Below are 12,413 nucleotides of genomic sequence, written 5' to 3'. Positions count from 1 at the left end.
TGACTATTGTCCGTTATTAACATGTCATCTACATATAGAATTACTATCACATAGACATTCAATATATGTTTTATGTATACACACTTTTCGCACTTGTTTTTCACTTTACAACATTGTTTTGTCAAACTTTTGACGCCATTGTTTAGGAGCTTGTTTTAATGTATACAAAGACTTAATGAGTTTACAAACATTTTGCTTGTGGTTAGGAGAGAGAATACTTCAGGTAATTCCATGTACATCTCATTTTTTAACTCACCATTTAGGAATGATGTTTTTACATTCATTTAATGAATCTCAAAATTGTGTATTGCCGCAATTACAATTAACAACCATAACGAAGTGATTCTAGTTAAAAGTTTGTTTCCGTGAGGTAAATCAACTAACTTCCAAGTATGATTTTGCATTATAGATTTTATATCACTACTGATAGCTTCTTTCCAATGTAGTGCTTCTGGTGTTGACATTGCTTCATCGAATGTCTTAGGTCATTATCTACCATATAGCTTAGAATTTTTTTGCTAAACGACGTAGATAGTCTAGCCCTTCTACTACGCCTTGGTTCTTCCCCATTTAAAGTGTCATTTGTAATATCATAAGTTCCTTTATTCGAACTTACATTTTCTTATTTTTACATAGAAAAACATTCTCGAAGAATGATACATTTCTTGATTCAATTATGGTTCCTTTATGTACATCTTAAATTTTAGATTTATGTACAAGGAAAAAATATGCACTACTATTATTGGTGTATCCAATAACTATACAATCATTCATTTTGAGACCGATTTTCTCTTATTTTGGCTCAAGTATCTCAACCTTAGCCAAATACCCACACACTTTCAAGTGTTTGTAAGATGAATGATGACATTTTTATAATTCATACGTAGTTTTTTTCACTTTCTTAAGGGGTATCTTTTTAAGAATGCTTTTAGAATAGCTTCTCCCATAAGTTATGGGATATGCCGAACTTAATAGTATTGCGTTCATCATCTTTCTAAAAGTTTGATTTTTGCATTCAGCAATCCCATTCTATTGAAGTGAGTAAAGTGTCATTGTTTGACAAATAATTTCATTTTCGGAACAATATTCTTCAAATGGTGCTCCATATTCACCTTCTCTATCACTACAATTATTCTTTATTTGTTTACCAAATTGATTCTCAACTTATAATGTTTAAAGACATCTAAAACTTCGTCTTTACTCTTTAGTGAAAAGACATAACAATAATTTGTACAATCAACAACGAAAGTAATGAAATATTTCTTACCACCTTTAGTTTGAACAAATTTCAAAAATATTGCTCTGTATTAATTCTAAAGGTGTCTGTTCCTTCGAACTATACACTCCATAAAGTGTATTGTCCAATCCATTTAGGAAGTAATCTTCGCGATGGAAATCCGAGTGCTTCCATGCATCCAATGTAATAATCGATTGACGATTATTTTCTCCTTCTTGTACAGCAGGAGCAGTCTCTTTTAAGAACTTTACCAAATTCAAAATAGTAAGATAGAACAATATCTTTTGTTGCCATCTTTTGAAGTCCGCTCCTCCAAATTTCTCCAATTTTCCCATGTGGAATTGAAGTATTTTGAAGTGGTATAGCCAAAGGTAGAACCACATTGCTTGTTCCATTTGTCATTTGACTTGAAGTAGTCTCAACAGTATTCATTTCTTTATACAAACAGAAGTTCAATGCACAAAATGAAAGAAATTAATAGCATGCGAAAGCTTATTCCAAAGATGAAGAAAGTGGTTTTTTTTCAATAAACAACCACATAAACTTTGTCTTAAGTTTGTTGGGAAATGTAGTAAAGTTTGTTTTGAATGTGGATAACAAAAGACTAAGTTTAACAACGTAGAAACGAAGTTAAACAAAGTAACAAAAAGAAAGAAGAAGAAGAAGAAGAAAGTGATGACATGATCCAAGGCAAGTGAAAACACTCTTTCCTTAAGACAAATTTGCCCCGCAATGGTTCTAACGAAGTAACGACAATTGCCTCCCAAGATACAACGGATTACTTTCTTATAGTAATGGCACTTCAAACTATAAGGCAACAACGAATTCGATGAATTATTCTCTCTACAAGAAAATGTTTTTGGAATAATGTTTGGAGAGGTTTTGCAAGAATTTTGATATAATGCTTAATACAAATGATCTGGGATGCATAATGGATGTCCAAAGGTCCTACTAAAGTGACACGCCCCAAATTCCGCAACCTTATGAAGTGAAGCATCCCTTACTACGACGATCTACTCGATGAGTAGAATAAATTAGTCTATTTATATTTATAATTTAAAAGTCCGAATATTTAGTCAAAGTTGACAAAAAGTCAATTTTTATATTTATATTTAACCAAAATTTTCAATCTTTAAACCAAATTCCAACATGTGCATCTTTCCGTGGTTGTCAAAATTTCATTCTTACTCTTTTTTCCTCAAATTTTGGTAAGTACCTTTTTTGGCTCCAAAGTTTAATTTCTGCTCTTTGCGTAGGTCAATCTAAAGCAGCACGTTATATGTTTAACCTTTTAAGGTTTTTCTCCATGAAATTGACAACGAATATACTTTTCAACTTAGCACACCAATGTGCTTATAAAATTTACATTCACTATGGGTTGGTTTTTTTTTTTTTTTTTGGTCATTTCATCCATGTCTTACATTCACAATCTACGAACTGAGGATCGTAAATCTACTAGAGCATATACAACAAGCTTGTGTACATCGAGAAATAAATATTTTCATGCTATAGTGAAAAATAAGACAAAAAATGTCGATTTTTCCTAAAAAGCCAATTAAGATTAATTACTATGACTCCTCCAAGAACAAGAGAACGCTAAATTCAGATAATTCCAGAAGCTGTCTATTCTTTTGTAATACTCTGGCGCCAACCATTGTTGTCATTGTTCTTATAGACCAAACCCTCCATTTTTGTCCCCTTTTCAACTACTTTATTATGCTGCAAACCCCTATATAAATACTTAAAAGCCCCTAGTAAATTAAGCATTTATTAAATTATAAGTTGGGAACGTACCTCTGCTAGAGCGGTTTCGTGTTAGTTTCAGGTTCATCCATGGCTGAAATAACTTTTCCGACTGTTGAGGATTGCCCGTCAATAGGGCGTGAAAAGGACACAGTTGTAGCAGACATGGACGGAACCTTGCTTATCGGGAGAAGCTCATTTCCTTATTTCACCTTAGTTGCCTTTGAGGTTGGAGGGATTTTAAGGCTTCTATTCTTGCTTTTAGCTTCACCGTTAGCCGGTTTGCTTTATTATTTCGTGAGCGAATCAGCAGGAATCCAAGTTCTCATCTTTGCAACATTTGCAGGGATGAGGGTTTCGGATATTGAATCCGTGGCACGTGCTGTTTTGCCTAAGTTTTACTCGAGCGATCTTCATCCCGAGTCATGGCGTGTTTTTTCTTCGTGTGGTAAACGCTGCGTGCTCACTGCAAATCCGAGGATTATGGTGGAAGCATTCTTGAAAGATTTCTTGGGTGCTGATATAGTTTTGGGGACTGAGATTTCAACATACAAAGGGAGGGCCACTGGATTTGTTAAGAAGCCTGGAGTATTAGTTGGGAAGAATAAAAGCTATGCTCTTAAGAAGGCTTTTGGAGAGACAAAACCAGAGATTGGATTGGGTGATAGACACACTGATTATCCCTTCATGAATTTGTGCAAGGTATGCTATTCAAGCCCGAAAAAAAATTTCGATCTTGTTTCTGCCCTTGATCTATTTTAGAATTAGCTACAATGGTGTATGTCAATTAGCAACTCATCTACAAATTTTAAGTTCTTACAGAGGAGCTACATGTATTCGTTCAAAGTCGGTCCACAACACAATCATTCACATGCAACAGAGTTCATTTTTTATCTAAGATCTAACACTTGCACATTTTTTCATGTATGGGCAAGACTTCAACTCGATTACTTTTTTTCTCGCTCTAATGTCATATTAACATCAAGTCTAATAGCTTCAAGTATGAAAGAGACGACTGTTACTTATTTAGATTGTACTTTCAACTATGTGGAACTACCTCATTTATTTTACTAAAATTTTACTTACAACACCCTTAATTATAGGCAACACATTTCATACATGGGATAATTTTCATGGATAAAGATGATGAGACTTTCACTTTAAGTTAATGAGTGATGAGTTATTGATGAGCTTTTATTACATTGACTACATAAGAGACCACCCTACAAAAAGATTGTCAAAGTTTATAAATGCTTACAAATTGATGAAACTCTATTTTTATAACCACATATTTGAGACTCGCTATTTATAATCAATTGTAAACATTGATAAACATGCACTTAAATAAGCACATACCTTTTTCAATTATCACTATTGTCCAAAAAATTATATGTGATAAAATTTCAATTGAATCTGAGCTATCTCCTATGCTCGCTCTAACTATAGGTGAGGTAAGCAATGACATAAGGTCACACTTTGATGAGGGTCCCAAAAAAATTATTTGTTTTTTATTTTTTACATGTAGTTTTACATATATATAGGATTCTATATTTGAAATTGCTCTAAAGCCCTTAAAATCTCAAGGCTGGCCTTGGCTATCTCCACAAATTATGTTTAACTCTGTAGAAAAGAAGTAGCAATATCAAATACGCTTGATCTATTGAATTCTTGACCTAAATTTGCAATATATAGGGAGTAACCAAAGTTTGAAATTTACAGGAGGGTTACATTGTACCACCCAAACCAGAAGCACAGGCTGTAACAGTTGATAAGCTTCCAAAACCCATCATTTTCCATGACGGCCGTCTCGTACAGAAGCCAACGCCGTTCATGGCTCTAATAATCATTCTCTGGATTCCGGTGGGTTTTCTCCTTGCTTGCCTCCGTATTGCTGCCGGTTCGCTACTCCCAATGCGCATGGTATACTACGCTTTCTGGGCGCTCGGCGTTCGTGTCACCGTTAAAGGCACCCCTCCGCCGCCTGTCAAGAAATCTAGCGGCCAATCCGGTGTTCTCTTCATTTGCTCCCACAGAACCCTCCTTGACCCAATTTTCCTCTCCACCGCCCTCGGCCGCCCCATCCCTGCCGTCACTTACTCCGTCTCCCGTCTCTCCGAGATCATCTCGCCAATCAAAACCGTCAGACTTTCTCGAGACCGTGCCACCGATGCATCCATGATCAAGAAACTGCTAGAGGAAGGTAATGTTGTAAAATCCTAAATTCATGTTTTGGATAAAGTATCGAATAAAATTGAAGTGGAACAATATAATAAGTCATATTTGTTTTCATTTTTTCTTCATTAAAATGAAAAAAATGATCGTTATTCATCACATTAAGTCACCAAATTTGAATTTTATTTCTTGTGTGGGACTCATAACAGCTATTTTTTTCATTCTCATTTTTACATTAATGTGTACCAAATGGAGCCTAAATAATATATTTTATTATATTTTAAATAACGTACACAAAACTATCTAATCTTCGTGCCCAACGTACCATTTAAAATTAATTCTTATTTTGTCAAATATAATTTTAAGAGTTCATTTATTTACTATCAAAACTTACTTTTCGACAATTAACTTCTTAAGCTTAGCCCAAATATGCTCGTATTTATCAAATTATGCCCATGTTTGTTTCGTATTTTTTCTTTATTAAAATGAAAAATATGACCGTTATCCATCACATCAAGTCACCAAATTTGAATTTCTATCTCTTGTATGAGACCCATAACAACTATATTTTTCATTCTCATTTTTACATTAATGCGTACCAAATGGGTTCTATATCAATGAAAATTCAAAACCTTGTCGTTGAATTCCCTATTAAAAAGCTAAAGTCCTTAGAAAAAAGGAAAATTTTATTTCTTTAAATTATATATTCGACAGGTGACCTAGCCATATGTCCAGAAGGAACCACCTGTCGGGAACCTTTTCTCCTCCGATTTTCGTCATTGTTCGCCGAACTAACCGACGAACTCGTGCCGGTGGCGATGGTGAACCGGATGAGCATGTTTCATGGAACCACAGCTCGAGGTTGGAAAGGGATGGACCCATTTTACTTCTTCATGAACCCTAGTCCAGCATACGAAGTGACATTCTTGAACAAGCTTCCAAAAGAATTGACGTGCGGTTTGGGAAAATCTAGCCATGAAGTTGCAAATTACATTCAGAGGGTTATAGCCGCAACTCTTTCCTACGAGTGCACCAACTTTACAAGGAAAGATAAATACAGAGCACTTGCTGGAAATGATGGCACCGTTGTGGAGAAACCTCGGATTAAACCGAACAAAGTAATGGGCTGCTAAGGTAGTATAGTTCATTTAGTATACAGTATTGGACAATATATGATACAATAATTGAGTTTTGAACTTATTTTATTTTATTTTTAGTATTATCGAGTGTCGTCCAGTATTTGTTTATCAAAGTACCAGTATCGAAATGTAATCTCACCTTCTTCCTCTTGGACAATATTTGCCATCATATTCCATGGCTAAGAATTCAAGAGTGAAAATATGTAGGAGCCTGCAAGGCCATGAGAAAAGTTAAAATAAACAAAAATTGTTATTATTATTGTATCTATATAAAAGTGTGTGTGTGTGTGTGTGTGTGTATAAGGCGAATAGCATTAATATTCCATAATAAGAGAGAGAGAGAGAGAGAGAGAGAGAGAGAGAGAGAGAGAGAGAGAGAGAGATGTTTAAGAGAGTAAAATGTACGGTTTTCAGGATAGATGCTTTTGAGTTTTGACATCAACTTTTAATTTAATTTAAATATCAACGTTGAAAATCGAATAAGGAAACTAAAAGAAATGTTTAAGAGAGTAAAATTGTAACAAATGCCAAAAGCTAGAGAAAAATAAGAATTATGCAACAATATGATTGTTGTTTGATTGGAGAATATGTCGTGAAATTTAACTATTTGCGTAAAAAATTTAGAGTTCATTTGAACTAGTTAGTAGCTAGCACAATGATTTTTTATTTATTTATTTATTTTATAATTTCGGAATACAGAAATCTGCTCTAAAGTTTGTTTTCTATAAAATATTCCCCAATAAGCTAAGAGTAACTATGTATTTTTTAATTTTACCCCTTTATGTCANGGAGTTTGTTATACTTTTTTCAGATCAAGGGCGGTACTTATCTCAAAATCTACATCAAGTGATCAAGATATCATAGGCAGAGCTATTGAAGCAGTTGCTGCAAGTAAAATAGATCTGTATAGGCAAGTTCTTCAGACAAGAATATGAAACTAAGTTGCCGCGAAAACTTCAATGTCTAGATCACGTTAAGTCAGTTATGCTTTTATGTTCCTAAAACATCTAAAAATATTTCAATTTGCAGCGTATTACTGGATGATGAATGGTGTGCTGATGTTGCTCAAATCGCAATTGTTGTGACTCGAACCATGTAATTGGTGCTCCCATATTTTCAGCCACCAAAACGTGTTTCGATAACACGATTTTATAAATGGCATTCTGCCTGATGATGACACTTGGCTTAATTCCCACCATTGGATGAAGGGTTTACATGCTGGTGATTTAAATGGGATTGACTGTTCATTTGGCTCAATGACTTTTCATTTGGTATGAATCTTGAGTGAGTTTCGAGAGAGTTCTTCGTCTCTCTCTCGAGTTAGGTTTTCAATCTTCCCTATTTTCTGTAATCGATCATCTCATTCAATGTTTTGGAAGGTTATTAATCACTGAATACTGATCTATTCTTGAGTGATACCTAGAGTTCTCATGTGTTGAGATTAGGGATGTGGTCTGTTGATTCTTTGTGAATCTAAGGCAGATCTATAGTTCCTTTCGAAGAAATAAGTCTCTTTCTTGTGTATTCTTATAGTGATTGAACTCTATAACTTTCGATTGCCTTTTTTGGGGCTTTAGTGCAATCGAGCAATATCCACTTCAATTGGATGCTCAACAGGGGATTAGGTGCTTGTCACTGATCCTCTGGGGTTTCGGCCGAAAAATCTTATTGTGTTCTTTATTTTCTGCAAGTTTAATTTCTGTTTTAAGCTCAATTGTATCTTGCAATTAATTGTGTGGGTTTTTGGCCCCCTTTCAGTGGTATCAGAGCGTTGAACTGGGGCAAGATACTTGGATCTTTGAAGAAAGGATCGATTTGCTGCAGATCTGAAATTTTTGGAACTGTTTTTAAACAGTATTGAAGGACCTTGAGTATTTTATACTCGTTGGATGAGATCTTTTTAAATTTGTAAAGTTTACTTTATGAAATTGTGTGTTTCGATTTTCTTCCCTTGATTAACCATATACCAATTACCCACTAGTGTCTGGTCTTTGTCCAAAGACTCCTGTGAGGTCTTGGGAATTTGAGAAAAGCCCGATTTGGGGGTGTATCTAGCGGATCTTGAAAGAGGAACTTCTCAGAAACCTAAAATTTCTGCCCTCTGTTGTTGAGTCCTTGATTTGATCGGCATATTACATATATGTTTTAAACTTGCATGTGTTGTGTCTTCTTGATCAATACTGTGAACAATACTGTGAATCTTGTTGACATTGTTGTGTGTCCAGTGTATGCTGTGGTGTGATCTTTTGACTCGAACTTGTACATTTTGTGTGACATAAGAAAATGGCTACTACTAAATTTGAGGTTGCACGATTCGATGGAAAAATTGATTACAATATGTGGAGTCAAAAGATGAACGCTATACTGATGCAAATGAGATGTGTTAGGGCTTTAGATGACACTTGGCCTCAAGACATGAACCCTACTAGGAAGGCTGAATTAGAAGAGATAGCCTGGAGTACTATTTTCTTGTATCTGTCTGAGAATGTTATAAGAACTATTGGTGAAACTAAGACAGCTTCTGAACTGTGGACTAAATTGGAAAAACAGTATGTGACAAAAACCATCCCTAACAAATGTTATATGTTAAAACAACTCTTTTCTTTTAAAATGGACCCTTCCACTAATTTGGATGAAAACTTAAATACGTTTACAAAATTGATTCAAAATCTTAACAACTGTGATGAAAAACTTTCACAAGATCAGTTGGCTGTGATCTTGTTGAACTCCATTAGTGAGAGATATAAAGATATCAAGGTTGCCTTAGAATATGGCAGGGATGAACTTACTACAGAAATAATAATTAATGCCCTAAAAAATAAGGCCCTTGAAATAAAATCTGACACAAAAGAAAGTCATAGTGGGGATACTTTAATGGCAAAATGAAAAGGCTTTAGTAAACCTAACTATCACTCTAAAGCTTCATTTGAAAATAGGCAAAAATGGGGTGATAAGGGAAAGTCTAAAAACAAGGCCAAAGGAAAGAAATATTTTTATTGTGGAAAACAGGGTCATTTTATTAAAGACTATTATAAAAAGAAAAATGAGACAAAAGAAAAGAAATATGATGTTGGGGATGCAGCCTTAGTGTATAACAAAGATAAAAATGAAGATGGCCTAGTCCTTGTTAATGGGGAATAGAGACAAAGTGATGAATGGATCCTTGATTCAGACTATTCTTTTCATATGTGCCCTAATAAGAATAGTTTTCTTGAAATTGAAAAACTACTGGTGGGCAAGTCATAATGGTTAGCAATATGACATGTAAAGTAAATGGAATAGGTACTATAAAATTGCTACTGGATAATGGAAAGGTCCTATTTCTAAAAGGAACTAGATATGTGCCTGAACTTGAGAGGAATCTAGTGTCTATAGGAATGTTGGATGATATGGAGTTCAACATAAAACTGGGTCATGGACATATTGAAATTCTTAGGGGCAATGATTTAGTCATTAGTACCCCTAAGAGACATGGACTTTATTTCCTTAAAGCTAAACCTTTACTTGGCCTAACTACTACTGCTTTAACTGAAAATTTTTCTTTTGCAAAATTATGGCATGAAAGATTTGGCCATATTGGCAAGAAAAGTCTAAAGGATTTAGAAAACAAAGGAATTTTTGGTAAACAAAATCTTGGTGATATTGGTCATTGTGAACAATGTATGATTGGCAAACAGGTTAAGCTTTCTTTTCTACCTGGAACTCATAAAACTAAACAAACTCTTGAGTACTTACATGCTGATTTGTGGGGACCTGCATCTATGTGCACTCTTTCAGGGTTTAAATATTATCTTTTGATCATTGATGATTTTTCAAGAAAAATCTGGATTTTCTTATTAAAATCTAAAGATGAGACTTTTTCAGTCTTTAGGGACTGGAAAACACAAATAGAAAATCAAATCGATCACAAGATAAAAAATATTAAGAACAGATAATGATCTGGAGTTTTGTAAACATGAGTTCAATAACTTCTGTAAAGAACATGTATATTAAGACATCTCACTGTCACCTATACACCTCAACAAAATGACATAGTTGAAAGAATGAACAGAACTTTACTAAATAAAGTTAGATGCATGCTGTTAAGTTCTGGTTTGCCAAAAATATTCTGGGATGAAGCTGTAAAAACAGCTGCATATTTAGTTAATAGAACATCCACTTCTGCCCTAAACTTTGAAGTACCTGAATCAGTATGGACTAAAAATTCTGTTGATTATTCACATTTAAAAACTTTTGGATGTGCTGCTTATGCACACCAAAATATTGAAAAACTAGAACCTAGATCACTTAAATGTGTTTTCTTGGGTTATGGTGAAAATGTGAAGGGGTGTAGATTATGGTTAAAAGTGAGAAAGGGTATAGGGTGATTGTTAGGAGAGATGTTGTCTTTAATGAATCCCTTATGCCATGCTTAGAAGGAAAACACAATTTGACTTCTGATGATGTACAAATTGAGGTGGAGCCTCCTAAGATTGAAAGGAAAAAAATGTACCTGTTGAACCAGAAATGATTAATGCAGAAAATGATACTGAAAATGAAACTAAAAATAATTTGCATAATAACACCAATGACCAGTTTGAAAATCCAACCTATCCCATTGAAGAATATCAATTAACTAGAGATAGGGAAAAATGCAGACTAGACCACCTACAAGATATGATTCATATGATTTTGTTTCATTATTTACCTATCAGGAACAAACTGAAAATGATCCTAATATTTATGAAGATGCCATAAACTGCAAAGACTCTAAGCATTGGATAACAGCTATGGAAGATGAAATGAATTCACTTCTTAAAAATAAAACCTGGAAGTTAGTTGAGAAGCCAAAAGGTCAAAAGCTTATAGACTGTAAATGGATTTATAAAATAAAAGAAGGTGAAGGAGGAAATAATAGTCTTAGGTATAAAGTTAGGTTGGTTGCAAAGGGGTTTACACAAAAGGAAGGTGTAGATTACACTGAAATTTTTTCTCCTGTAGCTAAATATACTACAATTAGATGTTTACTTGCCTTAGTTGCTCAATTTGGATGGGAACTTGACCAGTTGGATGTTAAGACTGCTTTTCTTTATGGAGATCTGGACGAAACAATTTATATGAAACAACCAGTTGGGTTTGTGAAAGGAAATCCAAAAAATGTTGTCTGCCTGTTAAAGAAGTCCCTATATGGCCTGAAACAGGCTCCTAGGGAGTGGTATAAAAGATTTAGTTCTTTTGTATTGAAACTTAGTTTTCAAAAGAGCAATTATGATACATGTTTGTATTGTAGAGGTAAAGGAGGTAAACTTTCTCTTTATTTTGTACTTTATGTGGATGATATGTTGCTTGCAAGTTGTGATAAATTTGAAATTGAATATATTAAGCAACAACTTAAATCTAAATTTGATATGAAAGATCTTGGAAATGCTAAAAAGATTCTTGGCATGCAAATTTATAAAGATAAAGAGAAAAATATGTTATTTTTGAATCAATATGATTACGTGATAAAGATTTTGAAAAAATTCAACATGTTTGATTGTAAATCTGTGTCTCTGCCTCTTACAAATCATTTTAAGCTAACCTCTGATCTTTGTCCCAAAACTTTTGAAGAATCTGATAAAATGTCAAAAATACCTTATGCAAATGTTATTGGTTCTGTGATGTACTTAATGGTCTGTACTAGACCTGATATTGCTTTCAGCATTAGCATATTAAGTAGGTTTATGAGTAATCCTGGGGAAGAACACTGGAATGCTTTAAAATGGCTCTTAAGATATTTAAAGGGTACTGCAAACTTGGGTCTTGTGTTTAAAATGAACAAAGAAAGAGTAACCTTAAAGGGATTTACTGATTTTGATTTTGCTGAAAATAGGGACAATAGGAAATCAACCTCATCCTATTTCTTAACCTTATATGGTACAGTAATTAGTTGGAAATCATAATTACAAAAGATTTTAGCCTTATCCTCAACTGAAGCAGAATACATTTCTGCTTCTTATGCTTTTAAAAAAGGAATATGGTTAAGTGGATTACTTAAGGAACTTGGAATTGTTGATGAAAATGCAACATTATATTCTCATAATCAAAATGCTACACATCTTAGTAAAAATCCCATGTATCATAATAGGACTAAACACATAGAC

General features: G+C 34.0%; 2 protein-coding genes across 2 annotated transcripts; both read left to right on the top strand.

Annotated features, from left to right (window-relative positions):
• Window positions 1-2,966: 2,966 nt before the first annotated feature.
• On the top strand, window positions 2,967-6,545 carry LOC111398894 (glycerol-3-phosphate 2-O-acyltransferase 6-like). Its single transcript, XM_023026051.1, has 3 exons — window positions 2,967-3,682; window positions 4,700-5,180; window positions 5,867-6,545. Exons 1-3 carry the CDS (start codon window positions 3,071-3,073, stop codon window positions 6,283-6,285), a joined length of 1,512 nt encoding a protein of 503 aa, XP_022881819.1. The 5' UTR covers window positions 2,967-3,070; the 3' UTR covers window positions 6,286-6,545.
• Window positions 6,546-8,574: 2,029 nt separating this feature from the next.
• On the top strand, window positions 8,575-9,177 carry LOC111398320. Its single transcript, XM_023025237.1, has one exon. It carries the CDS (start codon window positions 8,575-8,577, stop codon window positions 9,175-9,177), a length of 603 nt encoding a protein of 200 aa, XP_022881005.1.
• Window positions 9,178-12,413: the final 3,236 nt, after the last annotated feature.

Source organism: Olea europaea, chromosome 8 (assembly GCF_002742605.1).
Source record: "Olea europaea var. sylvestris chromosome 8, O_europaea_v1, whole genome shotgun sequence".
NCBI classification, from domain to species: Eukaryota; Viridiplantae; Streptophyta; class Magnoliopsida; order Lamiales; family Oleaceae; genus Olea; species Olea europaea.
This window is presented reverse-complemented; position numbering and strand designations above follow the sequence as displayed.

Coding starts and splice junctions, on each gene's coding strand:
- LOC111398894 (XM_023026051.1), top strand. CDS start 3,071: ATGGCTGAAATAACTTTTCCGACTGTTGAGGATTGCCCGTCAATAGGG. Junction 3,683..4,699: donor CCTTCATGAATTTGTGCAAG/GTATGCTATTCA, acceptor TGAAATTTACAG/GAGGGTTACATTGTACCACC. Junction 5,181..5,866: donor CAAGAAACTGCTAGAGGAAG/GTAATGTTGTAA, acceptor TATATTCGACAG/GTGACCTAGCCATATGTCCA.
- LOC111398320 (XM_023025237.1), top strand. CDS start 8,575: ATGGCTACTACTAAATTTGAGGTTGCACGATTCGATGGAAAAATTGAT.